The sequence below is a fragment of the Agrilus planipennis genome, unplaced genomic scaffold, assembly GCF_000699045.2.
Source record: "Agrilus planipennis isolate EAB-ADULT unplaced genomic scaffold, Apla_2.0 scaffold11, whole genome shotgun sequence".
NCBI lineage: Eukaryota > Metazoa > Arthropoda > Insecta > Coleoptera > Buprestidae > Agrilus > Agrilus planipennis.
Genome location: NW_020440736.1, coordinates 776117 through 800659, shown reverse-complemented (window position 1 = coordinate 800659; position 24543 = coordinate 776117). Strand labels below are relative to the sequence as shown.

At 34.8% G+C, this 24543-nt stretch overlaps 3 protein-coding genes across 4 annotated transcripts in view; 2 read left to right on the top strand and 1 right to left on the bottom strand.

Annotated features, from left to right (window-relative positions):
• The window catches only part of LOC108733760, a 49655-nt gene extending 31731 nt beyond the window's left edge, over positions 1-17924 (top strand). The window contains exons 37-62 of the mRNA XM_025979858.1: positions 2865-3063; positions 3132-3334; positions 3393-3542; positions 4460-4634; positions 4699-4920; positions 4983-5228; positions 5344-5577; positions 5928-6260; positions 6719-6887; positions 6947-7174; positions 7208-7217; positions 9129-9363; positions 9434-9719; positions 11249-11660; positions 11748-11859; positions 11932-12061; positions 14151-14368; positions 14437-14605; positions 14662-15067; positions 15137-15337; positions 15402-15523; positions 15591-15712; positions 17079-17190; positions 17271-17402; positions 17474-17679; positions 17741-17924. Coding sequence (XP_025835643.1) covers positions 2865-3063; positions 3132-3334; positions 3393-3542; positions 4460-4634; positions 4699-4920; positions 4983-5228; positions 5344-5577; positions 5928-6260; positions 6719-6887; positions 6947-7174; positions 7208-7217; positions 9129-9363; positions 9434-9719; positions 11249-11660; positions 11748-11859; positions 11932-12061; positions 14151-14368; positions 14437-14605; positions 14662-15067; positions 15137-15337; positions 15402-15523; positions 15591-15712; positions 17079-17190; positions 17271-17402; positions 17474-17679; positions 17741-17806 — 5098 coding nt within the window. The 3' untranslated portion in view covers positions 17807-17924. The remainder of the gene's footprint in view (positions 1-2864; positions 3064-3131; positions 3335-3392; positions 3543-4459; positions 4635-4698; positions 4921-4982; positions 5229-5343; positions 5578-5927; positions 6261-6718; positions 6888-6946; positions 7175-7207; positions 7218-9128; positions 9364-9433; positions 9720-11248; positions 11661-11747; positions 11860-11931; positions 12062-14150; positions 14369-14436; positions 14606-14661; positions 15068-15136; positions 15338-15401; positions 15524-15590; positions 15713-17078; positions 17191-17270; positions 17403-17473; positions 17680-17740) is intronic.
• LOC108733766 (rho GTPase-activating protein conundrum) overlaps positions 1-24543 on the bottom strand; it is a 63565-nt gene that overhangs the window by 36880 nt on the left and 2142 nt on the right. The window contains exon 2 of the mRNA XM_025979806.1: positions 19093-19249. The gene's annotated coding sequence lies outside the window, so the exon portion shown is untranslated. The remainder of the gene's footprint in view (positions 1-19092; positions 19250-24543) is intronic.
• Positions 19094-24543, top strand: part of LOC108733759 (protein sidekick-2-like) — a 6403-nt gene continuing 953 nt past the window's right edge. Inside the window, exons 1-6 of one of the 2 annotated variants that reach the window (XM_025979811.1) lie at positions 19094-19187; positions 22136-22450; positions 22544-22667; positions 23826-24004; positions 24079-24263; positions 24328-24442. In XM_025979811.1, coding sequence (XP_025835596.1) covers positions 19109-19187; positions 22136-22450; positions 22544-22667; positions 23826-24004; positions 24079-24263; positions 24328-24442 — 997 coding nt within the window. In that variant the 5' untranslated portion in view covers positions 19094-19108. Of the gene's footprint in view, positions 19188-22135; positions 22451-22543; positions 22668-23825; positions 24005-24078; positions 24264-24327; positions 24501-24543 lie in introns of those variants that run through there. The other variant, XM_025979810.1, reaches the window with a different exon arrangement.

The window sequence follows — 24543 nt, the reverse complement described above, 5'->3', positions numbered from 1 at the left end:
CTTCATAAGGTCGTCAGTGGTTGAACACGCACCTCCACTCTTTTTCTATCCTCAGCTAATCTACGCATTTCCCTAAAACTAGAACAACTCACATCGTTAACTATTTGCGAACAGTAATATAACCTAGGTTTATCTCTACCCCTCCCAACTCCTGTTTCTACCTCTAATATGTCTCTAACTAGACCTACATGCCTAAGAAAGTGTCCTACTAACATATCTCGCCTACTTCTTATTGACTCCCAAAGAGTCCTCTGTTTTCCTTTCTAATACCTCTTCATTTATAACCTTCTCTATCCACGGTATCCTCATCGTTTGCCTGTAACACCACATTTCGAAAGCTTCCAATCTTTTCTTTTCTGCCACGCCCACTGTCCATGTTTCGCACCCGTAAAGCGCCGCGCTCCAAAAATACACCTTTAACAACCTTCTTCGAATTTCTAAATTAACCGTTCGTGAGCATAAAAGTGACTTGTTTTTATTGAAGACGACCCGATCCTGCGCCATCCTCTGCTTTATATCCCAACTACTCCTTCCGTCCTGACTTATCTGACTTCCTAGATACCTAAAATCGGTCACTTCTTCTAATTGTTCATCTCTTATCTTTATATTCGCTCTTTCCCTATATTTCCTTCCCTTACATATCAGTATTTTTGTTTTACTTTTAGTTATTTTCATACAATACTGTTTTGTCAGTACCACATCCATTTTATTTAAAGCCCTCCTTGCTAGATGCTAATACTGTTATATCATCTGCAAATCTAAGTAATTAGTATGCTTAGATTAGTACTTTTTCCCTTGTATATCTATCACTACAGTTGCACTGTTTTTATTGATGTTGATTGCGTCTTCGATGTATAGATTAAAAAGTAGCGGTGACAGTATGCATCCCTGTCTGACTCCGTTCCTAATATTTACTTCTCTACGTTGCAGCCCCAGCTCTATAACTGCCTGTTGCTTTTTATACAAAGTATGTATCACTCTTCTATCTCTGTAACTCATCCCTACATTTTTAAGTATATTTAACATCTTGTTCCATTTAACATTGCTAAAAGCTTTTTCTAAATCTACTAATCCAAATACGAGGGTGGATTGATAAGTTTCCGGCCTAACCAAGAGATGACGCCACTAGGCCTACCTTGAGGTGACATTCTATAGTACCATCCTTGGATAGCTTGTAGCTATAGTTTCAGCCCGATCTCCTTGCTAGTGTAGGTTTGACAGCACGCTGAACAAGACGCCTCTGTGGTTTTCGTAAAAATGGAAAAGCAGGAAAATCGTGCTGTCATCAAATACTTTTATTTGAAGGGGTTAACGCCGAAGGAAATTAAAAAAGAGATGGACTCAACACTGGGGACATCCTCCCCGTCATATTCAACCGTTAAGCAGTGGGTTTCCGAGTTTAAAAAGGGTCGTGTGAGCACCTCTGATGGGCCTCGCTCAGGACGCCCCGTTGAGGTCACAACTCCAGATATGATCGAAAAAATTCATCAAATAGTGCTGGGAGACCGCAGATTGAAAGTGCGTGAGATAGCTGAGACCTGTAAGATGTCATATGAACGTGTGCAACATATTTTGCACCAACATTTGCATATGGAAAAGCTCTGTGCAAGATGGGTGCCGCGTTTGCTAACAGTCGACCAAAAATTGATTCGAAAAAACATTTCTACCGCAAATTTGTCATTGTATAAGCGTAATCCAAGCGAATTTTTGCGTCGATTCGTAACCGTTGACGAAACGTGGGTCCACCACTACACTCCTGAAACCAAAGAACAGTCTAAACAGTGGATTGGACCAGGGGAACCAACTCCAAAGAAGGCAAAAACAATTTTTTCGGCGAACAAGGTTATGGCTACTGTTTTTTGGGATGCAAGAGGTATTATATACATTGATTACCTTGCAAAGGGTAATACTATCACTGGTCAATACTACGCAGACTTATTGCAACGTTTGAGCCACGAGGTGAAAATTAAACGACCTCATCTGGCGAAGAAAAAAATCTTGTTTCATCACGATAACGCACCAGCGCACACGTCAATCGTTGCGACGGCTAAAATCAACGATCTAAAGTTTGAATTGATGCCGCACCCTCCTTACTCTCCAGACCTAGCCCCGAGTGACTATTTTCTGTTCCCTAATCTCAAAAAATGGCTTGGCGGTAAGAGATTTGCGGACAATGAAGAAGTAATCGAAGCTGTAAATGGTTATTTTGAGGAGCTTGACGAATCAGTCTATAGAGATGGCATTAATAGACTGGAACACCGCTATGAGAAATGTATCAGCCTTGGAGGAGATTATGTTGAGAAATAAAAAAAAAAAATTTTTAAAAACCTTGTTTTTCTTGGTCAGGCCGGAAACTTATCAATCCACCCTCGTATGTACGCGCTCTTTCCTTTTTCTACCGTTTTCTGTATTGTTATTCGTAAAGCTAGAATTGCCTCGCGCGTTTCTCTATTTCTATATTATAAACCAAATTGATCTTCCCCTAATAGTTCTTCCGCCCTTTTTTTCCATCCTCCTCTGTACAATTCTAGTTAAGATTTACCTAACCTAACCTAACCTTGTCCTGCTTGTTTTAGAATTTCCCCCTGTATCCCATATACGCCTAGCGCCTTATTCTTTAAGTTTTTTAATGCTACATCGAACTCTTCTCTCATTATAGCTCGTCCATTACACTATCTTTCTTCTCTAATATATCTCCTAACTCATGTCCTGCGTATAGGTTCTCATTTATTAAAAATAATATCTATTTTGTGTTTGTGAGATAAATAAATCGCGATACTACTTAGAAAATAGATAGAAAGACACTTTTTACTAACCGATGCATTTCCTTTCCTTACATTTACCTGTTATGTTCTTTGATGCAGAACATTCACAAATTTAACGTTACGTGCACTCTCAAAGAAGAAATTGGATTTCTCGGCTTATTTAAAACTGCCACCGCCACAAATTGATACGCATTCCTTGATTGCTGGGTACGACAGTGCATTTGAAGCAGGAAATTTTCAATACCACGGAAATTATAAAACCACGTACACAAATAAAAATTACGGAAGCACTGGAACGGTAAACAAACTTAACAGCGAAAGACGATAGGAAAATGAAAAGAAAAACTATTAAACGATCTCTTTCAGATTTCCTACGGAGATAAAAGTAAAATAAACGGGATGGTGGATGTTGAATGGGAGAAGAAACGTATCAAAAATCACTTGGCTATGGGCCTAAATGATGACGCTATGGACTTTCATTATAAACTTTACAGCCCTTATTATGATAATGAAGAAACGGTTATCACAAACTTCACTTACAGGGGATTAAGTGGTTATCACAATCTTTCGTAAGTGACTAATTAAATAGTGTATTTAACTTTCGTCGATTCTTACGTTACATTTTAGATTTTATGCATTTTCCCCTGCAAGTCGTCAAGTGGGTAAAGCTTTGGTTGATTTTAAAAGCATGAAAAACATGAACGGCACCCTTAATGTGACATCGCCATTTAAAGGACTGACGCATATAGGCAGTCGCTTCAATTTCCAATCTTCCAGGTATGCAATATAAAATATATGCCGTTTGTACATAAAACAACGATTCTCATTCCCTCAGGGAGATACTATAAAATACTTGGGGGGTAAAATAATTAAGTATGTTTTTACGCATAAAAAACTATTTTCAGTATTCAGTTTTATTATTTTAAATGCAATATCCTATATTTAGTCCGACGAATGTACATACCGAGCGAGCCTGATCGTTCACGAAATCGTCGGACTCGGACTTTCCAACCGTTGCACCGCGCGAAATTCCGACCGTTGCACCGCGCAAACGACGGTCGATCGAATCGGCATACCTGCCGAGCGGATCGAAATCGTCGGACTCGATCATTCCAAACGTTGCACCGCGCACGGCCGTGTGGTGCCGAGACCATCATCTCAAGTCTATTGTAGGAGCATTTGCGAGCTTGCCGCGCTGTACGCTGTTCCGATCGGTCACTGAACGGCTCGCTCGCCGAAATCGCCGCACTTGACGTTTTCTGAATAAAATTTTTACAGCTAACTGTAAATAGTAATTTAATTTAGGTCTAATTCTACTCCTTTTTGTTTTGCTTCTATTATGTCCTTAACTACCTCTCAGGGAGGTCCTAAAAAATATTTGGGGAATGCAGAAAAATTGATTAAAGGACAATTAAAACATAAGATTTTGATATATTTGAATTAAAAATTCGAAAAATACTAATTTAGCTTGTTTGGTACTGGTGCACACTAAGGATAATTATTTTCGATCCTTTACTCATCACTGCCTCCCAAGAGGATCTTGCAGAGAAATTAATTTTTACAAAAAAATTATCAAACTAATTAAAAATCTTCATTCTACATTTATTATGAAAGAGTTAAAATGAATTGTTTGTTTTTATTGTTTGTATATTGTATTATTTATTGTTTTAATTTATTATATTTCTTGTTATCAGCAAAGTATATAACCGATATTTGGAAGTATTTTGGCCCAAAAACAAAGCCTTTATAGATTCAAAATGCAACATCGAGAAAAGTGTTTCACCATCTGCTAATCACGCAAACGGTGTAATTTTGGTGGTGGTGCCGTTGTCCACAAAGCACGTTGGAAGGGTTGATTATTCATACAAAGTAACATTATGAGATTTATACTTTTATAATTGTCCTTATTAAAATATTATTTAATAATTATCAGGAAATGGCTAAAATTAGTAGTGGTACTGCAACTGTCATTTACAACAACAGCAAAATTATTGATGGAAAATACAATTGTGTTTCTCAATCAAAAAATAATATAGACAAAGACAGGATCAATATTGAGCTAAAGAATAAATGGTTACCTTTGGGCCTTATATTTGTCAGGGGTTACCAAACTTTTAACGACAAATTGACGAAGGAGTCTAATCGTATAGATAAGGTGCGCAAATATAAATTTTTGTTGATAACGATTTTCTGAGGAAAATTTCTTTGATTTTTCAGAATTCTAAACGCATCGAAATTTATCATCTCTATAATAAAACCGGGTTCAACGTAACAGGAGATTTAGTAGTTCTTAATACCGAAACTGGCCAAAATATATCCATAATGGCAATCAATTTAAATCGTACCGTGAAGTTTTGGACAGATTACGACATAAGGGATCAAAAACTTAAGCAACGCTCTAAACTTGAATTAGAACCGACCGTTTGGATTGGATACGATTTGCTCATTGAAAACAAAACACGAGTAAACAATTATTTGTATTTGTATTTGTTATATCGACCTGTAATAAATTTGTGAAAACATTCAGCATAAATAAACCAACAGGTAATAGGTTACTCAATATTAAAAATTATTCTAGGATGAAACCGAAGAAGCCAAAAAAATCGAATTGAACCTTTCATATCCTTTAAGAAACTTTACGGCTTTCTTAGAATATAATCTCACAAATAACAATTTCATTTCTGAAACGTCATTGCGATGGGAAAACAAAACCAGAAACCTTGAAGCAGCTGTCAAATGGGAAAGGAACAAAAATGACCATCCGAAACGGCACACATTCGAATTAGAACTTCGACATCCATCTTTGGAAAAGGTACTTACGAATAAATATATTTACTAAAACAATTCGAAGTGGTCTATATTCTGTCGAAACTGCCAGACGCGGATAGCGATTTCGATCTACTTGGATCTCATCAGCGCGTCGCAGGCAGCTCCGACAGAACACAGACCAACTTTTACCTGCTGTCTTAACAGAGCATACGTAATCCTAAAATGTAGCATCGTCCTACAGATGGCGTTTACTGCGCCATTTGTAGTTTTTTCTAAAATATATTTACATTAGTATAATTTTTAAAATATAAAGGACTATACGTGTTTTATATAGTTTTTAATCATTTTACAATTTGCGCACCACCACAACCTCCACAAAGTCTTTGTTTACAGAATGTTTCCATAATTGGAGACTTCCGTTCATCTTCAAGAAAACTCCTGGAAATAGACATAGCAGCGACGTATTCCCTAGACAACTCCCACGATCTGAAGTTTGGCCATTTACTCGAACGAAATTTCGATCCGAAAATAATAAATTATACGTACAAAATATGGAGCAACCACCCTGCTACGAATTTACACTTAAATGCCAACGGAGATTTACTTTGGAAGCCACGATGGTATCATACGTCGCATTTTGCTACCTACGAGAGAACATATTTACCCCTACAGACCGCCGAAACATTCGCAACCTTCGACTGGGACGGAAAAGAAATCGAATTAAAAGTATATATAATAATGTTTATCCATCAGTGAATTAAAAAACGCCAAAAAAATACGTGAAATACTGTAAAGTCGATCGGTTTAACGTTTTAAAATTAAAAACTAGGGTTATGCAAAATTTAATCCGATATATACTAAGTGCTTTAAAAGAAATAGGCGAATTAAAATGACAGAAAAATCGTTTTTGTATTGTAATCTAATCGTAGATATCTATCTCTTCTTATAATACAAGTCTAATCGAAGGACAGAACTAACTAACGCGCTAACTTTAGATATCCAGGATGTTATCCTTTAATCAGAATTTTTCATTAAATTTTGACGTATTCGAGTAGGCCGAGGGGCCTGATCAACGTTTTTCTTTTTAATTACAAAGGCCACGTTGATAAAAATATTTTTAGGGCGCTTATTATGACAGAGGTAGACACCGTGATACACATTCTGACAGTGACAATAATTTTTAGAGAAAAACATTAAGAGAACTGCTCTACTTTTGGGGGAAATACGTGGGAGGATTTCCGGTTTACACAGCAAATTTAACAGCCTTGCACGGTGAAGATGTCAACTCCAACGGTACTTTCTATCTCGACTTCAGAGAAAAAGTAATCGAAATCGTATTGAATTTAACAGAAGGTAAATATTTAATTGGTTTATGTAATACGAAAGTGCAAAAAAACGATTTTCTTTGTTAGACGGAAGCCAGTGTCTGCGAGGGTACGGTTACATACCGGATGCAAGAAGTGCTGTTTTTGATATTTGGCGTGAATACGAAGACATCTCCGTTTCAGATGTAGCATATTACCTAAGACTGAACCATTCTCGACTAATAGTATCCAGCTTGCAATGGAGACCCGAATTGAAGCAGGACATCAAGGTGAGAAAAGAAACTGTTACTTTAAACTTGAAGAAGTCGAGATATTGTCGGCGAATCGTTGCTTAATCAATTATTTAAGATCAATTCCCGTAATAAAAAACCAGAATTAAAAGTTTTTTATTTTTCAAAAACAACTGCTGTTTAGGTTTGATGCATGCATAAAGTACAGATATACTATATTTGATGTTATATATTTCGTTTGTAACTTAGAAGTAAGGACCATTAGTATATTTCAGAAAATACTACAAACGGCACAGTGAACGCCATCTGTAGCACGATGCTACATTTTAGGATTACGTACAGACCACTTCGAATTATTTTATTCGATTAAGCTAACGTTGTATCACGTTGAGGTTGGCTACGCCAGGATTCGTTTTCAGCAAGTAGATATCCACACAAGTGGACCGATTGAAAAATACGTAATCCTAAAATGTAGCATCGTGCTACAGATGGCGTTCACTGTGCCGTTTGTAGTATTTTCTGAAACGCACTGTTAAGACAGCAGGTAAAAGTTGGTCTGTGTTCNTTATCTGTCGTTTACCAGAAGAAGACACCCTAATGCAAAACAACTGCATTCATAAATAATTTCGGTAAATGTCTAGATGATGCCCCCCACCCCCGAAGGAGGAAGAAAGAAAGAGGTCTCTCCCACTATAATTCAAATAAAATTCAATAAAAAAAAATTTCAAGCGGGTGGAGGTGGGGGATCGAACGAGGGTGGTCATTTGAACAAAACCCGATAACCTAACCTACCCTATTGATAAAGACATTTATATAATGTTTTATATAACTTTCTCAATATTTTTATGTATTTTTCATTAGTTTTACCTTTGAATATTGTTTAAGAATGTCTATATACATATTTACATGCCTAAAAATGTATAAAAATTGGCATATTTATTAACTTTAAACCCCTATAACTTTTTATGGGGGTGAAACCGCCACGAACTTTTTATGGTACAGTGGTTGGGGAGACCTCCTCTTTCGATCCCCCACCCATAATCTAGACCTTTACCTTTTCTTTTAATCCTTTAATACTATTTATTCATCTACCAAATTGTACCTATTACTATTTGTTATTAATAAAGTTGTCGAAGACAATTTTAAGATGCTATAAGATTATATGTATAAGTCGTATTATGCTAACAAATTTTACATACGTGACGTCGTCAAATTTACTATTTATACTGTATGTATTATCTTAAATGCAACATCCCTTATTTAGTCCGACGAATGTACAAGCCAAGGCCTGTTCGTCGACAAAATTGTTGGACTCAACGTTCGAACCGTTGCACCGCGCGAAATCCCGACTATTGCACCGCGCAAACGACGATCGGTCGAATCGCCGTATATGCCGAGCGGGTCGAATCGTCGGAATCGAACTTTTCAATCGTTGCACCGCGCATAGCCGGACCGATGCACCGCGCATAGCCGGACCGATGCACCGCGCGTATAAACGCAGGAACATTTGCGTGTTTGCCGAGATGTACGTTGTTCCGATCGGTCACTGAACGACTCGCCTGCTGAAATCGCCGTACTTAAAATTTTCTAAACAAAATTTGTTCAACTAACTGCAAACAGTTACTTAATTTGTATCTAGGTACTTCTACTCCTCTTTGTTTCTGCTTTTATTATGTCTCTGACTACCCCTCATCAAGATCCTAAATAATACTTGGAGGATGAAAAAAAAAATTAGTTACAGGTCATTTAAAATGTAAGAAATTGATTGATAAAATGCCAACAATGATAATTTAACTTGCATGATGTACACAAACAGGGCAATCATTTTCGATATATTTTTCAATATTTAAAAATCTTGATGTGCTAAGACATTTATGAGTCCAGACTAATTCTTACAAAAAAGCCTCCCGTGACAAATTTATGATAAATTTAATGTATTTAATAATAAAATCAATGTTCTTTAAACCTTTAGTACTATTAATCTGTTAAATTGTACCTATCAATATTTGTTTTTAATAAATATGTTTGATGATTTTCAGAGAGCTTAAAGTAGTCGAAGACGATTTCAAAAAGCTACAAGATTATATGAATAAGTCGTATTATGCCAACGAATTTTACATTCGAGACGTCGTCAGATTTGCTGTTTACGCCGTAGATGAATTATCTATCAGATCCCATTTAGAATCTCTGCCAGCTTTTGTCAGTGAAATCTGGGAAATAATGGGAGAGTCGGGAAAAAAGATACAGAAAGGAATACATTGGGTTATCGAAAGGGTGAAGCTTTCAACAATATTTGTTTTTACCTCTTAGTAACGCTTCGCTTTTTTCTTTCTTCTTGTTGCAGATAAAATACTATTATAAAAGCACAGCCGACTTCTTCAATGGACTACTTCAAGGCGATTCGGCTCAACATTTATCGGAGGCGTTAAAGAAACTCGTGGAGAAATACGACAATTTCATAAAGGATATGCATGTTACTTTCATAAGGTATATGGAAAACCTTTGGAACAAGACATACGCCATCCTTCTCGATAATTGGCACAAAACTTTGGCCGCGATTGAACCAACATTCATACAAATTGTCCATTACCTTGAAACAATGGTATGGAATGCCAGTAAAGAATTTTTAGGTAAGTAAATACTGCAACGGTACGACCTCCAGGCATAACGTAAGTCGAACTACCCACAAACTTACAATTTACGATAAACTTTTTCACCCGGCTATTTAATAGGGTTTGATACCGAAATGAGAAACTCGGGTGTTACTTTGCGAATGCACATAGGTCGGGTTAACGTAAGTCGAGAGGTATTTATTTTACGAATACGTAAATTGGACTATTATAGTACAAATCCATGTAAATTGGAATATTTCTGTGGGAATTCACGTAAGTCGGGAGGTACTTATTGTACAAGTACGTAAATCGGATTATTATAGTAGAAATACATATAAATTAGAATATTATTATGCGAATCCACGTAACTCGGGTTAACGTAAGTTGCGACTCGGGAGGTACTTATTATACAAATACGTAAATCGAATTATTACGGTACAAATTCATATAAATTGGGATATTACTATTGGTATCCGTCAAATGGGAGGAGCCTAAAAACATGGCGCCGATTAGGGAAAATTTATCGTAGTTCCTATAGTGTACCGTGCAATTTTCAAGTTTTTAAATTACGATAAAATGATAAGTATTGACACAATACGTGATTGGGCTCACACAAAGCCTCGGAAAGGAAATTTCGTTGAAGGTGAGCGTGTTTTTAATGTTAATCACATTATAAAATTCGGAAATAACAAATCCGGAAGCTAGCCTTCAAATTCCGTCATGTTTACTGCCTACTTTTTACAAACTTCGGATTTAAAAAGTGATTCACGTTATATAATTGGTGAGGTGATTCTGGGTGATTTAAGCAATATCATATCAATGACTTGCACGTGCAAAGCCGATTTAAGAGAACGTTGCAAACACATTATTGCAACTTTGTTATATTGCAGCAGGTAGGTTCTTAACCTCAAAATACATATATCGTATCATTAGAATTGTGTTAAATCAATTACACAGGAATAAATAATTTCTCACTTTATAATTTTAGTATGATTTTAGTTTTAAATATTAAGGTTATGGCTGATGGTAAAAACTGAAATATAATCATGTGCATTAAAATGACGTGAACAAATTTTTATTCTTGAATTCACTTCTTTGATACCTACTGCTTTCATCCAAGCTTCTATCAGTTTACTTTTTTCTCTAATTTTCCGAATATATTTTTTACATATATAAAACGGTTAGTTTTTATTGGAAAGTAGTTAATGTAGGTGAAGAGTGAAGATCTATGTCTGAAGTGCTATTGCAGCTTTTCACTGAACATATGAACTTTTTATTTGATTTAACTTTAGAAGAAAACTTCGTCGACTCCATTATCAAAAAATTTTTTACTTTTTTAACGTGTTTTATTATTTTAATAAACAATTTTTGTGCACAGTTCCTATGTAAATTTTTCCCTCATTCGAGTTATAAATTTTGCCACCAGATGGTGTATGCCCATTTGACGGATCCCAATACGAATGCACGTAGTTTGTCGGGAGGTACAAATTGGATTAACGTACCTAGCTGTATTTATCGTATGCTAATATTATTCTTTTTTTTTTCAGATTTTCTTTACCTGAGAAAGAACGAACTGATACAGTCGCTGTATTTCTCGAAGTTCACTCATTTTACGCAGGATCTGGATAAATTTTACCGGGATATGACGGGAAATGAAACCATATGGAAGATAATAGAATATTCAAAAGTGGGATATAATTTCTTAAGAGAAAGGTACTTTGAATTGGTCCCTTTTAGCAAAGAATTGCAGAATGTTACAATAGAAATAGTCGATGAAGTGAAAGAACTGAGCAAATTGCCATCCATTAAGATGCTCTTGACGAAAGTGAACGATTTATCGAATCAGATAAAATGGTTTTGGGATTATTTTGATGTGGATAACAAAATTCGAGTATTTATCACGCAACTTCATATTAAGTTAACTGATATTACACAAACTGCTCTACAAGCAGAAAGCAAGTAAGCATAATGATTATATTCTTCAGACAAACCTGTTGTAGAGCTAATTCCTATCGATATTTTGTATATATTTTTTTGTGTTTTTAGATATAGAGAAGCCAAAACGTTGTTCGTATTTGAGCCCAAGGATGGAGTCATGTATTATGAACAAAAACTGCCAATTTCTTGGCACGCCTTCAACGAAGCTCCAAAATTTCATGTAAGTGCAAAATAAAATATTTATGTTATTGGAAACTAAAGACGAAAGTAACATTACTTGCTTTTCTTCTAGGAAATTCCAGAATACAAGATGCTGCATGAAATACGACAATATTTCATGGCATCCAGAATAACATTTTGGAGCTTTTATTATAATCTCCAACAGTATACCGATCCATCAAACTGGCTACCACCTTTCAAAGGTAAGTGAATCTAGCAAGCGCGAGAAACAGGATAGTCGAAAGAGAAGATGTCATTCTACATTCTATTAAGAAAAAAAAAACTATTATTAACAATAATTTTTCTCCGGTGAAGCGTATTGAAAGCGAATGAATATTAACTTGTTCAGGTAATTTCGTATTAACAATATTCTAATGTTTCGCTCTCCAATTGGTATTGTGTAATTATTTAAGTCGAATACATTACAGCCAATAAAAAATAAAATAAAATAATTCGAAGTTCTGTCGAAACTGCCAGACGCGGATCGCGATTTCAATCTTTTTGGATCTCATCAGCGTGGCGCAGGCAGCTCCGACAGAACACAGACCAACCTTTACCTGCTGTCTTAACAGCGCGTTTTAGAAAATACCACAAACGACGCGGTAAACGCCATCTGTAGTACGATGGTACATTTTAGGATTACGTATGCTCCAACAAGGTCCATTTAAATTTATGGATATCTACCTACTTGCTGAAACGAATCCCGGCGTAGCTAACCTCAACGTGATAGGCACGTTACCATAATCGAATAAAATAATTCGAAGTGGTCTGTATTCTGTCGAAACTGCCAGACGCGGATCGCGATTTCGATCTTTCTGGATCTCATCAGCGCGCCGCAGATAGCTCCGACAGACACTGTTGCCAACCTGCTACAGGAAAAAATCCCACGCACAGGTCCAAAAAATCCCATATTTTCTCTAAAAATCCCTCCAACTTATTACTATTATTATTTTTTAATTCGTTAATTTAATCGTTTATCCGAAGAAAAAATATGCAATATTTTTGTAAACATGGACAACTTTTCGTGTCGATAGTATAATACCGATAATTTTATTGTATGTAGTTATCTCGTTTCCCAAAAATGCAGACAAAACCAGGCCTTGGGGGTTTAGATGTTTAGATGTTCGGATTTTGGAACAATACACCAATTCAAACATTTATTTCTATTAGTTTTAACACCTGTTTCTGATCTGTTGACTGGTCACTTTCAAGATGTTTGCTGAAGACCATACAATGATACGAAAACAATATACAATTCAAAAAAGCAGGTACCTGCAGGCTGCACCAGTAGGCTTGAACGCACGTCGCCGTCGTATATCAACCGTTTCATCGTACAGCATTAAACGATTATAGCTGACAAAATTTTACGTTTACAATTAGAAAAATGAGCGCCTTCATAATATAATATGAGGTCAACAAAATCAAACAAAACCAACCAGAAAATGGCAAATTACAAAAAATCCCGCAAAAAAGGAAAAATCCCTTTATCCCTCGAGAACGTCAAAAATCCCTCGAATCGGGATAAATCCCTCGAATTGGCAACACTGCCGACAGAATGCAGATCAACCTTTACCTGCTGTCTTAATAGCGCGTTTTAGAAAATACCACAAATGACGCGGTAAACGCCATCTGTAGTACGATGCTACATTTTAGGATTACGTATGCTCCAACAAGGTCCGTTTAAATATATACTTGCTGAAACGAATCCCAACACCCAACCTTCCCCAATAGGAGGGCAAATTTTGAAATATTTTTAATTCAGAACCTAAACAACTTCAAATTGGTTTGTTTTAAATTAGGGGAATTAGGGGCTGAACAATAGTGTAAGGAATCTTTTAGGAATATAAAAATCCCATCTACTTGTCACTTGCAGGAATTTGCCAATACTAATGTAACCTTCACTCCTATCAACTATCCTAGCAAATATTCGCCTGACCTAATTTAACTATTTACAAACAATCATCTAATGTAAATCATAATCGGCCTATTCTGACTCCTATTTCTACTTCTAATTTGTCTCTAATTAGCCCTTCGTGTCCTAATTCTATCCTTTTCCCTCTGTTCTACACATTTCCAACCTGTGTTTTTAGCATCCGCCCTATAACTGTTTCTTTCCCACAGTAACCACTGTCATGCTGAAAACCTTGCGCTATTATTTGTTTTATTTTTCTATCCCTTTTTCGATTTTGAGTTATCTGGTTTCCCAGATATCAAAATTCACCGTCTTTACAGTTTGACTACGTATTACGTACTAATTCTTTATTAAAATTACTAACGAAGGTAAATTTTTAGCTCAAGCGATGTTAGCTGGGAGAAATCCATTTTTTATCACTTTCGATAGAGTTTTCTACAATTACAGTAGTTCATGCAGTCACCTTTTGGTCTCGGACTTTCTAGATCGTAATTTATCGTTGGTTATTTCGTACAAAGATGATATTAACATCATAGATCCATACGAAATAATGGTTATTTTGAATAAATCCGTAATACATATCAATATATTTAATAAGGTAAATGGTTTACATACATATGTGCTAACAAACATCACTATTATTTTCTTTTTTGCCTATGTACACAGGTCATTCGTTATGAAGATGATAAGTCATTACCAATCCCTGTACGTTTACCTTTTCAAGTGGAACATGCCGTTGTTTATTATGAATCCGATATAATAATTGTTGAAAGAGAAGCCGATTTTTCTCTAAGGTGCAACACGAAATTCTTTACGTGTATTTTCGAGATGTCGGGTAAATTTTCTTCATAAACAAGGTTTATAAATGCTTAATTGACGTTCAATGTTTAGGATGGTACTTTGGAAGAACCGCTGGACTTTGGGGTACCATCAATAACGAACCGTCCGACGATTTGCTTTCGTCACATGGTCAAAGAATGAAATTAATTAATGCCAGCGAAGCAGCACAAAGTTGGTCGTTAAATAAAAAATGCTCTTCAGGTGAAAAAGATGTAAAAATAAGTTCCAACATTCCCCAGCCGTCAGCAACCGAAGAAATAGCGACCATGTGTGAAATTCTATTCACTAGTAAAGTGTCTCCCTTTTCTCCATGTTTTTCAAGGGTTTCCATTGAGCCGTTTTGGAATATATGCTTGAAGAGCGAAACCGAACAGGATGCATGCACAGTAGCTATCGCATATATGAACCTCTGTGCTATAGAAAATACACCCCTAAGAGAACCCGAGATCTGTGTTAAGTAAGGATATAAACACTGGAACAATTATTAACAACAGCGATCCTTATGATTTTTTTTTTCTTTTTCAAGATGCGAACTCCAGAATGGAACTAGCATAAAAGAAGGTGATTTTGTTACATTCCAGCAGAAATCAACCAATCTTTCGGTTGACTTGGTATTCATTGTCGAAGTTAAAGAGTGCAACAAAAATATTAGAAACAACAGAAACATAGACGTCCTTGTCGAATTAATCGATAAAGAACTAAAAGAGAAGAACATAACAAACAATAGGTTACAAAAAGATGAATTATTATAAAAGTAAAAACTCAATAACAATTGGATTATTTAATTTTAGATACGCTCTTGTTCTGTTCGGTGGAGATCAAATTTATGAGAAACCACGTGCGGTGTTTTCAAATGGTAACGTTTTCACCAGCGCCAAAATGATTGTAAACTATTTCAACGAAATTCCTCAAGGTATGCTAATGACAAATAAAAACCTATCGTTATCAGTTTCACTATTTATTATTTTTTATGTTTCCAGAAAATGGAGTCCCAGATACTTTTGAGGCTTTGGCATTTTCAACAAAATTACTATTTAGACCAGGTGTATCGAAAACGTTCATCCTGATTCCTTGTTCTGATTATTTAGATTACAGCCTTAAGGTACGTATCAATATTTTCTTTCCTTTTCACGCAAATGGGCTGATATGAAACGCAAAAACGAAATCAAGTTGAATTTTTAAAAATTCCGTAACACAAAAACTACCACGTAATTACTATTCAATAAATAAGTTTTTCTTAACCTGTAGGATTTTTTAGTTAAAACTGATTTAAAAATTTCAACACACCTGATGTTGCACGAAGATCGCCTCCTGCTCTATAATTCAGCTTTGCACTACAGCGTAGGTCGGTGGAATAGTCCACCCTCCAGAATTATCCATTAGGAGTACATTATACTAAAGTTTTGACTAACTTTAGTTAGTCTGACAACACAACGTCTGCAATCGTTGTGGGCTTAAGAATTGTGTTATCCTTTGGGACCACTTCGAGTTCCCAAAGTTCATACTGTTTACAATGTGGCTACTAACATGTTTGAGCATCATATTAGCCACTACGTTATGATCATTCAAAAAATAAGTTTTTTTCAACCATTAGGATTCTTCAGTTAATACTGATTACGAAATTTTAACATTTGATGATGTATAAAGAACGCATGTCGCAATACCCTCTGGCTATGCGTTAGAATAGATTGTAGGCCTTTGAGACAGCCCACCATGTCTGTGACCGTTGTGGGCTTAATTACTGTACCATCAATTACGATCACTTCGAGCTCCCAACGTTCACTGTTTACAATGTGCTTGCTGACATATTTCTACGCCATATTATCTACCACGTTATGATCATTCAGAAAATAAGTTTTTCTGAACCTTTGGGGTTCTTCAGTTAATACTGATTACGAAATTTTAACACTTGATGATGTATAAAGAACGCATGTCGCCATACCCTCTGGCTATGCGCTAGAATAGATTGTAGGCCTTTGAGACAGCCCACCATGTCTGTGACCGTTGTGAGCTTAATTACTGTACCATCAATTACGATCACTTAGAGCTCTCAACGTTCTTTCTGTTTACAATGTGGTTACCGACATAGTTGAACGCCATATTATCTACCACGTTATGATCATTTAAAAAATAAGTTTTTCTAAACGTTTGGGGTTCTTCAATTCATACTGATTACGAAATTTCAACACTTGATGATGTTTGAAAAGTAGGTAAATGAGACAGCCTACCGCGTCTGTGATCATTGTGGGCTTAGTTATTGCGTCATCAAATACGATCACTTTAAACTTCCAAAGCCCATTTTGTTGTGATTACTGACATATTTGAGCATCATATTAGATACCACGTTATAATAATTCAAAAAATATGTTTTTCTTCGGTTCTTCAGTTAATATTGATTACGAAATTTCAACATGCTCGACATGTACACATAAATTGAAAGATTAATTATTTACTGCCTTTAATTTCAGTTTGATTACGGACTTATGAACCAAGTGCTGCTTGAAAATGACATTACCTTGCATATATTAATGGACGACGAATTTCAATTACGAAAGCCCCGTTACAACATATCAATTTTCGGTAACAATTTTCATTTCAAGTTTCTAGTTTTAATTTTCAATGTAATATTCATGGTATTATGAATTAAACATTATTCCTAGGTATCGACCGTACTTTATCTTATACCGAAAAAGGCGTCAAGAAGTTTAATGGAGATGCTGATTTAAGGAAGAAAATTAAAATGCCAAAGGCTACGTTGGGAATCTGTATGCCTTTGGCACTAGAGACTAATGGTAATAACGAAATGAAATTAAAGCGCTTTTCTATTCAATTTTTTTTCTCATTCGAAATATTACTTTGATAGGTTCTATATTTAGCGCGAAAAAACTGGAATCAAATCAAACGCAAGCGTCTAAAAGGTTTGCCAGAGTTTTTGCTAAAAGAGTAGCGCAAAGTGGCCATCCTGCCAAATGTCAAATCTGCGAATGTACAGCCACCAACACAGGGGTTTCTTATATGGAATGTTTCCCATGTGACATCCCCACTTATCCGACAATTAATAAAGACAGTGTAAGATTTGATATATTCCCGTCTTTTAAATATCTAATAAATAATTATTTTCTATTTTCAGAGTAGTAACGAGTTGGAATCGTCTACTCTGGGCGGTGGGATTTACAGTCCAGAAGATAGAAAATAAATACAGTATATATAGACAAAATAGTTCGTTAATTTTTGTTAGTTATAAAATGTTATTACATGTAAGCAACTGATATTATATGTATATCAGAAATATATATATATATTTATGTAATCAAAACTTCATAATTTTATTTTCCAAATATTTCAATAAGAGTCATAAGGTCGTCAGTCTTAAAACTAGTTGGACACGTACCTCATGCAACCTTTTCCTATCCTGAACATTTTTAAGTATATTTAACATCTTGTCCCATTTAACATTGCTAAAAACTTTTTCTAAATCTACTAATCCAAATATGTACGCGCTCTTTCCTTTTTCTACCGTTTTCTCGGTTGTTATCCGTAAAGCCAAATTGGTCTTCCCGTAACAGTTCTTCCGCCCTTTTTTCCACCCTTCTCTGTACGATTCTAGTTAAGATTTATGACGCATAGGAAGTTAGGCTAGTTGTTATAAATGTCTTGCATCTATCTGCGCCTCTTTTTTTTAGAGACGGCTACTATCACGTTCGGTTTATAGTCCTCCGGGACTTTCCCCATCCCGTATATATAATTAACTAACCTAAACATACGATCTCTAACCTCTTGTTCTTCCAATTTTCCTTACTTATCAAAGCCGTACAATAAAATCAGATCAAAGATATCAAACAATATATAAATACTTCGTCTGTGTTGTCTTTTCCTTTCATAACACTATAATCTTAACCTATTAGCCGCTTTTTTGCTGTTTTGCATAATATATTGCAAACTGATATTTAGTTCTTCTTCTGAAGATAGCATTGTAAGTCGAAATTACAATAAATTACATGAAACTGTTGTTCATCAAATATTAGCACGATAGTAGAAATTTTTGCAAGAATATGATAGAATTATTTATTTATTAAAGGATTATTCAGTAAAAGAGATAATTATATATTAAAAAACGTCTGGCGCTCTAATAAATTTTAAATAAAGCTTTTAATAATTAATTCCGGCTTAGTGAATTGCAAAGTCGCCTCCTAATCTAACTGTTAAAAGAAAATATTAAAGAACAAAAAGAAAATAGAACAAGTTGGTGGATGCGCGGCGCAAATTTCATTGAAGCGCAAGCTTAAACGATCGCAAGAAGGGCATATGATCAGGGGTAGAAAGTACCTCAGGCTGTGCAATTTACTATCTTTTGTGAAATCGGTAAGCCTGTTTGGTAGGGGTCGAACAATATTATTTGTAAATGAATTGTTTATCAGTGACAGTATTATTTTCTTCGTGTAAAGTGCGACTGTTATTTATAAAATATTAGATTTTACTCACCCTCTGTTAGGTTATAATGTGGTGGTGCTTGGATATGGTTGTAGCTTCGATAATATTTTCGACATCTTCAGCAAACATTTTCCTTTCAAACATTGGTAAGAATTCCTACTTAAATTTTTCTTACGACCACTTTCACTTAGCACAACACTACACTAAACTGAAACAAAAAAAAATCACGAATAAAGTAAATATCTTTACATCAACAAAAAACTGACTAATTGTTTATCATTAAAAACAATAAAAATTGTAGCGTAAACAAATTATGTACTCTTATTGTTAGTTCAAAAACTAACTATTATTAAAGTAAAAAAATAATTTACTATTTGCATGTACGATGTTGTTAACAGATGGATAATATAAAAAAAAGGACTTTCCAAAATCCTTATTCACACCTTTAAGAAAATTAAATTAACTCTGTTCCTTCTTCATTAAAATTCCTTTCTATTCAAGAAAACTTTTTGCTGTTCTTGCATTGCGAAGAATTCTCACTCTTAAATTTATCAAGTTTTTCATTAAATGTTTAATTGCATTAATTTTTAATATTACACATAAAAGGAAATCCATGACTACATTTGCAATCGTAAATAAATTTCAGTTACTTAAGTACATGATGTCAAATGTTAATTATGTTATGCTATAGCTTCACGCGCCTTATACACGTTTGATCAAACTTTCTCAATGAATTTCCACATGATGCTAAGTTGCTAAGGAAAATGATTTTAATTAAGAATTATTAAATAGAAATAATCCAAAAAATATTATTTAACGACTACAGAAGCCTTTTTTCAACGTTTAAAAAAAAATTGTAAGCTATCACAAATACACAAGAATAGCAATTATTGAAAAAATTTTATTAAAACTTTTGGTAAAGACGCCAAGACAACTTAAAACAAAAGCTATAATTCTCGACTCACTGAAGTAGACTGATGAATTTTCACCTTTAAATTATATTCTTTCCATGACGACCCAGTAAGGGTCAATTCATTTTACAATTAAGCTACAATTTATAATTATAATATATAAACAGTAACCTATTTCAATTCTAATAATATCCACAAAGAAAATTAGAAAATTTTTTTTGTTAGAAAAGTAACATCTTATCTTTTTTTATTTGGAGCTGTTTGAAAGGTATTTAGTTACTAATTACAAGGGTTTAGTTAATTTTTATTGTAAATTCTCGTATTAATGCCGAAATTAAAACGATTATGAAGATACAGAAACATTATCGGCAGTTATAAAAAAATGTTGTGAAACCTGATCGCCTTTTTTACTGTTTTCCATAATATACCTAATAATGAAAATACTAGTTCCGCTTAAAAACTCCAACGGCTGATTTTTCCGAAGAAAATTAATAGAAATTCAAATTAGCCAATTTATAAAGTAAAACATGCACTGAAATATCGACTCATTTTCATGAAAAATTTCGGGTTAGAGAAATGGACAAATTCGATTTGAAGGGTTAATTTGGAAAAATGTAAAACAATACGTATGTATGTGAAGGGTGAAAAGAACACATTCGAGACTTTCAAATTATAAACATTTGAATTACAGAAGTTCGACTGTAAATCTAGTACCTATTAAATTATTATTAAACTATTTATTTCATCATCATAAGGTCGTCAGTCCTAAGACTGGTTGGACACGCACCTCGACTCTTTTCCTATCAGCTAATCTTCGCATTTCCCTAAAACGAGAACAAACCGCATCCTTAACTATTTGCGAACAATAATCCAATCTAGGTCTACCTCTACCCCTCCTAACTCCCGCTTCTGCCTCTAATATTTCTCTAACTGGACCTTCATGCACGAGAAGGTGTCCTACCAACCTATCTCACCTATTTCTTAGAGTTCTCTGTTCACCAATTCTTTCTAATACCTCTTCATTTCTAACCTTCTCTATCCACAGTATCCTCATCATTCCCCTGTAACACCATTTTTCGAACGGTTCTAATCTTTTCTTTTGCGCTGCGCCCACTGACCATGTTTCGCACCCGTGCAGCGCCGCGCTCCAAACATACACCTTTAACAACCTTTTTCGAATTTCTAAATTAACCGTTTGCGAACATAGAAGTGGCTTCTGTTTATTGATGGCGACCCTGCGCTATCCTCTGCTTTATATTCCTTTCGTCCTGACTTATGACTTCCTAGATACCTAAAATCAGCCACTTCTTCTAATTTTTCGTTTCCTATCTTTATATTCGCTCTTTCCCTACTTTTTCTTCCCTTGCATACCAGTATTTTTGTTTTACTTTTATTTATTTTCATACAATACTGTTTTACCAGTATCGTATCTATTTTATTTAAAGCTATCTCTAACTCCTCCTTGCTAGATGCTAATACTGCAATATCATATACAAATCTAAGCATACTAATACGTATTTTGCCCCTGTATATCTATCACTACAGTTGTACTGTCTTTAATGATGTTGATCGCATCTTCGATGTATATATTAAAAAGTAGCAGTGACAGTGTGCATCCCTGTCTGACTCCCTTCCTAATATTTACTTCTCTACGTTGCAACCCCAGCTCTATAACTGTTTGTTGCTCTCTATACAAACTAAGTATCACTCTCCTATCTTTGTAACATATCCCTACATTTTTAAGTATATTTAACATCTTGTCCCGTTTAAAATTGTCAAAAGGTTTTTCTAAATCTACAAATCCAATGTACGCACTCTTTCTTTTCTTTGTCGTTTTCTCAATTCTATTTCTTCTAAATCCATATTGATCTTACCGTAATAGTTCTTCCGCCCTTTTCTCCTTCCTCCTCTGTAAAATTCTAGTTAAGATTTTTGACGCATGGGAAGTTAAGCTAATTGTAACTATTCTATCGCTTTTTTGTAAATAACTTTCTACACTTTTCACAATTCCTACCCCCGAATTACCTTCCACCGATCCTGTTTGTGTAAATTAATTTGATTGAAACTTAATATTGACAAAACATGTAGGTACCACTTTATGATCATATAAACGTAGGAACATTTCCAACTTATTCTACATCTTTTAAAGTTTCCTGTATGTAATAATTAATTATTCCTTTTAGATTTAACGGATGTGCCGATTGAAAGTTATGTAGTTCAAGCAGGCGACAACACAAGTTTTCCATGTACAGGAACAACAGAATATTCACTTGTTACGGAACTTGAATGGCGCTTTTTTACCAAGACACAAAACATTAAGATAATTGAATACGCTAAGGGTAACACAATCGTAGCTTATAAGCAACACAGAATATCGTTACAATCAAAGACCCATGCCCTTAATTTTAAACCAATAATTGCCCAAGATACTGGAAATTATATATGTTTAGTTAACAACCGACCAAGACCGGATGGTGTCCTTCAACTTATTGTACAAGGTTATTTAATTATGTTCCCTTTAATTAATCAATAACTAAACCTTATTTCTTATTGCTAAAGTATTCTAATGTTATGCATTTTTTTATGTACAGACAGGCCAGATCCTCCTGGTAGGCCCTTAGTGATGGGTTTTACATCACGATATGTAAATTTATCCTGGGCAGCGCCATCAGATGTGCACTTCAGTAATGTTCTCTACTATGTCATTCTTATTAGGTAAATACTAATAAAATAACATTTCCACAAAAAAAACAATAAGGGTAAAACAACGCGAGGTAAATGGAAACAATTAACATAACTCAAACCAAAAGGGCAGAGAATGCCACAGAATTAAAATATAAACTTTACTACAACAACTATTAATTCATTACCTAAAATCCTCTTGGTGAATTACAAACTCTCCGGGGGGTTAATAGAAGCAATATGGAGTTACCTAACTAACACATCTATTTTTTATATGTTTATATAGGTACTAGTTACGCGTATGATCGAAATTTGTTTTTAAGTCAAATAATATCGAAAACGTTCGCAAATTATTACAATCGGAACTATTGTTTGGATCCATCGATTTGGAACTCGAAATTTCCAGCTGTAATTCTAAATTGCAACTTGTAACTTTGAGATCTTCACTAAATCACAATATAACCTAACTTAACCCAATCCCAAATTAACTTCAAGCAAGTTCGGTCGTATTTTCTTTACCAACCGTAACCTCATGATTGTAACCTAATCGAAGATAATGTTTTTATTTGATTGGTTACGATCGTAAGACTATTGTAGGTAGTACAGCAAACGAAGTGAGTGTTATCATAGCCGTGCACTTTCTTTGGTTTACACCCAATCCTAACCTAACCTAAGCCAACTGAAACGCAGAAAGCATTTATCACAACACTGGTGGAACTGAATACACTACGTTGAAAATACATTTTAACTCGGAATTTCCAGTTGAAAGTCGAAATTTCGAGATACAAATTGAAATTTCAGAAAAAAAAAATTTTTGGCTTTTCCACCTCTTCGTGTATAAGTTTTATTCTTATCCTATTATAACAATTACCAAAGAAAAGTATCAGAAATTTTAATGGCTTCAACATTCACGTACGAATGGTTATTTTTTAATCTAAACAAACCGTAGTTGAAAAAATTAAAAACACGTTTTTTTCAATTAAATTTTTTCAGCTAATTACGAAAATCTGCAATCACCTTCTTAATTCGTTCCCAATTCTCCGGTACATTCAATTGAAAAACGAATGAATGACCACTGACTCCAAAAAATCAAAAATTAATGCCTAACATGCGTGATTAATTTACGATTATTTGAAATTAAGTTTACGATAATTTAGGGTAGTTTTCGATGAATTTTTCATTTTCTTATAGAGTTGGGGAGAAAGGTGAATGGAATGATAACGGCAATATTACCCCCGATAATAGAACAAATTACAAAATGACGGGTTTAAAGCCGTATAGTGTGTACAGTTTCAAAGTAATTGCAGTAAATGAAATGGGTAGAAGTGACCCTAGCCAAGAATCCTATTATATTATCACCCTCCGAGAAAGTAAGCCAACATTTAATCAATTCTGTTTGTGATCCAGAAAAAAAAATCATAAAACTACAGTAGCCATCTTGCAGTCCCTTCGGGAAATCCCACAATCATAACAGCGCATAATACCTCGTCTTCTGCAATTCATGTGAGTTGGAGGCCCCCCGATTTGGATACAATTAATGGAGAATTTATGGGGTATCGCATAACATACAAGCAACGAAAAAAAGAACATAACGCTTCGGAAATTTATATACGCGATCCGGATGTAAAGGTATTATATTCTATAATACGTATATTTATATTGAAATAAATTAATTTAATTAACTTTATTTCAGAGCCACGTTATTGAAAACCTCGAAACATACACGCAATATTTGGTTTCTGTAGCAGTTTTCAACCCTGAAGGGTTTGGACCAGCATCTACAGTACTTGTGATGACAGACGAGGGTGGTGAGTATTGTTTTAAAAGCATATTTATTTCGCTTACCTTTTATCTGCTGTAGATATTTTGCTATTTAATAATTAATTATTCATATAAATTAATTAATTAA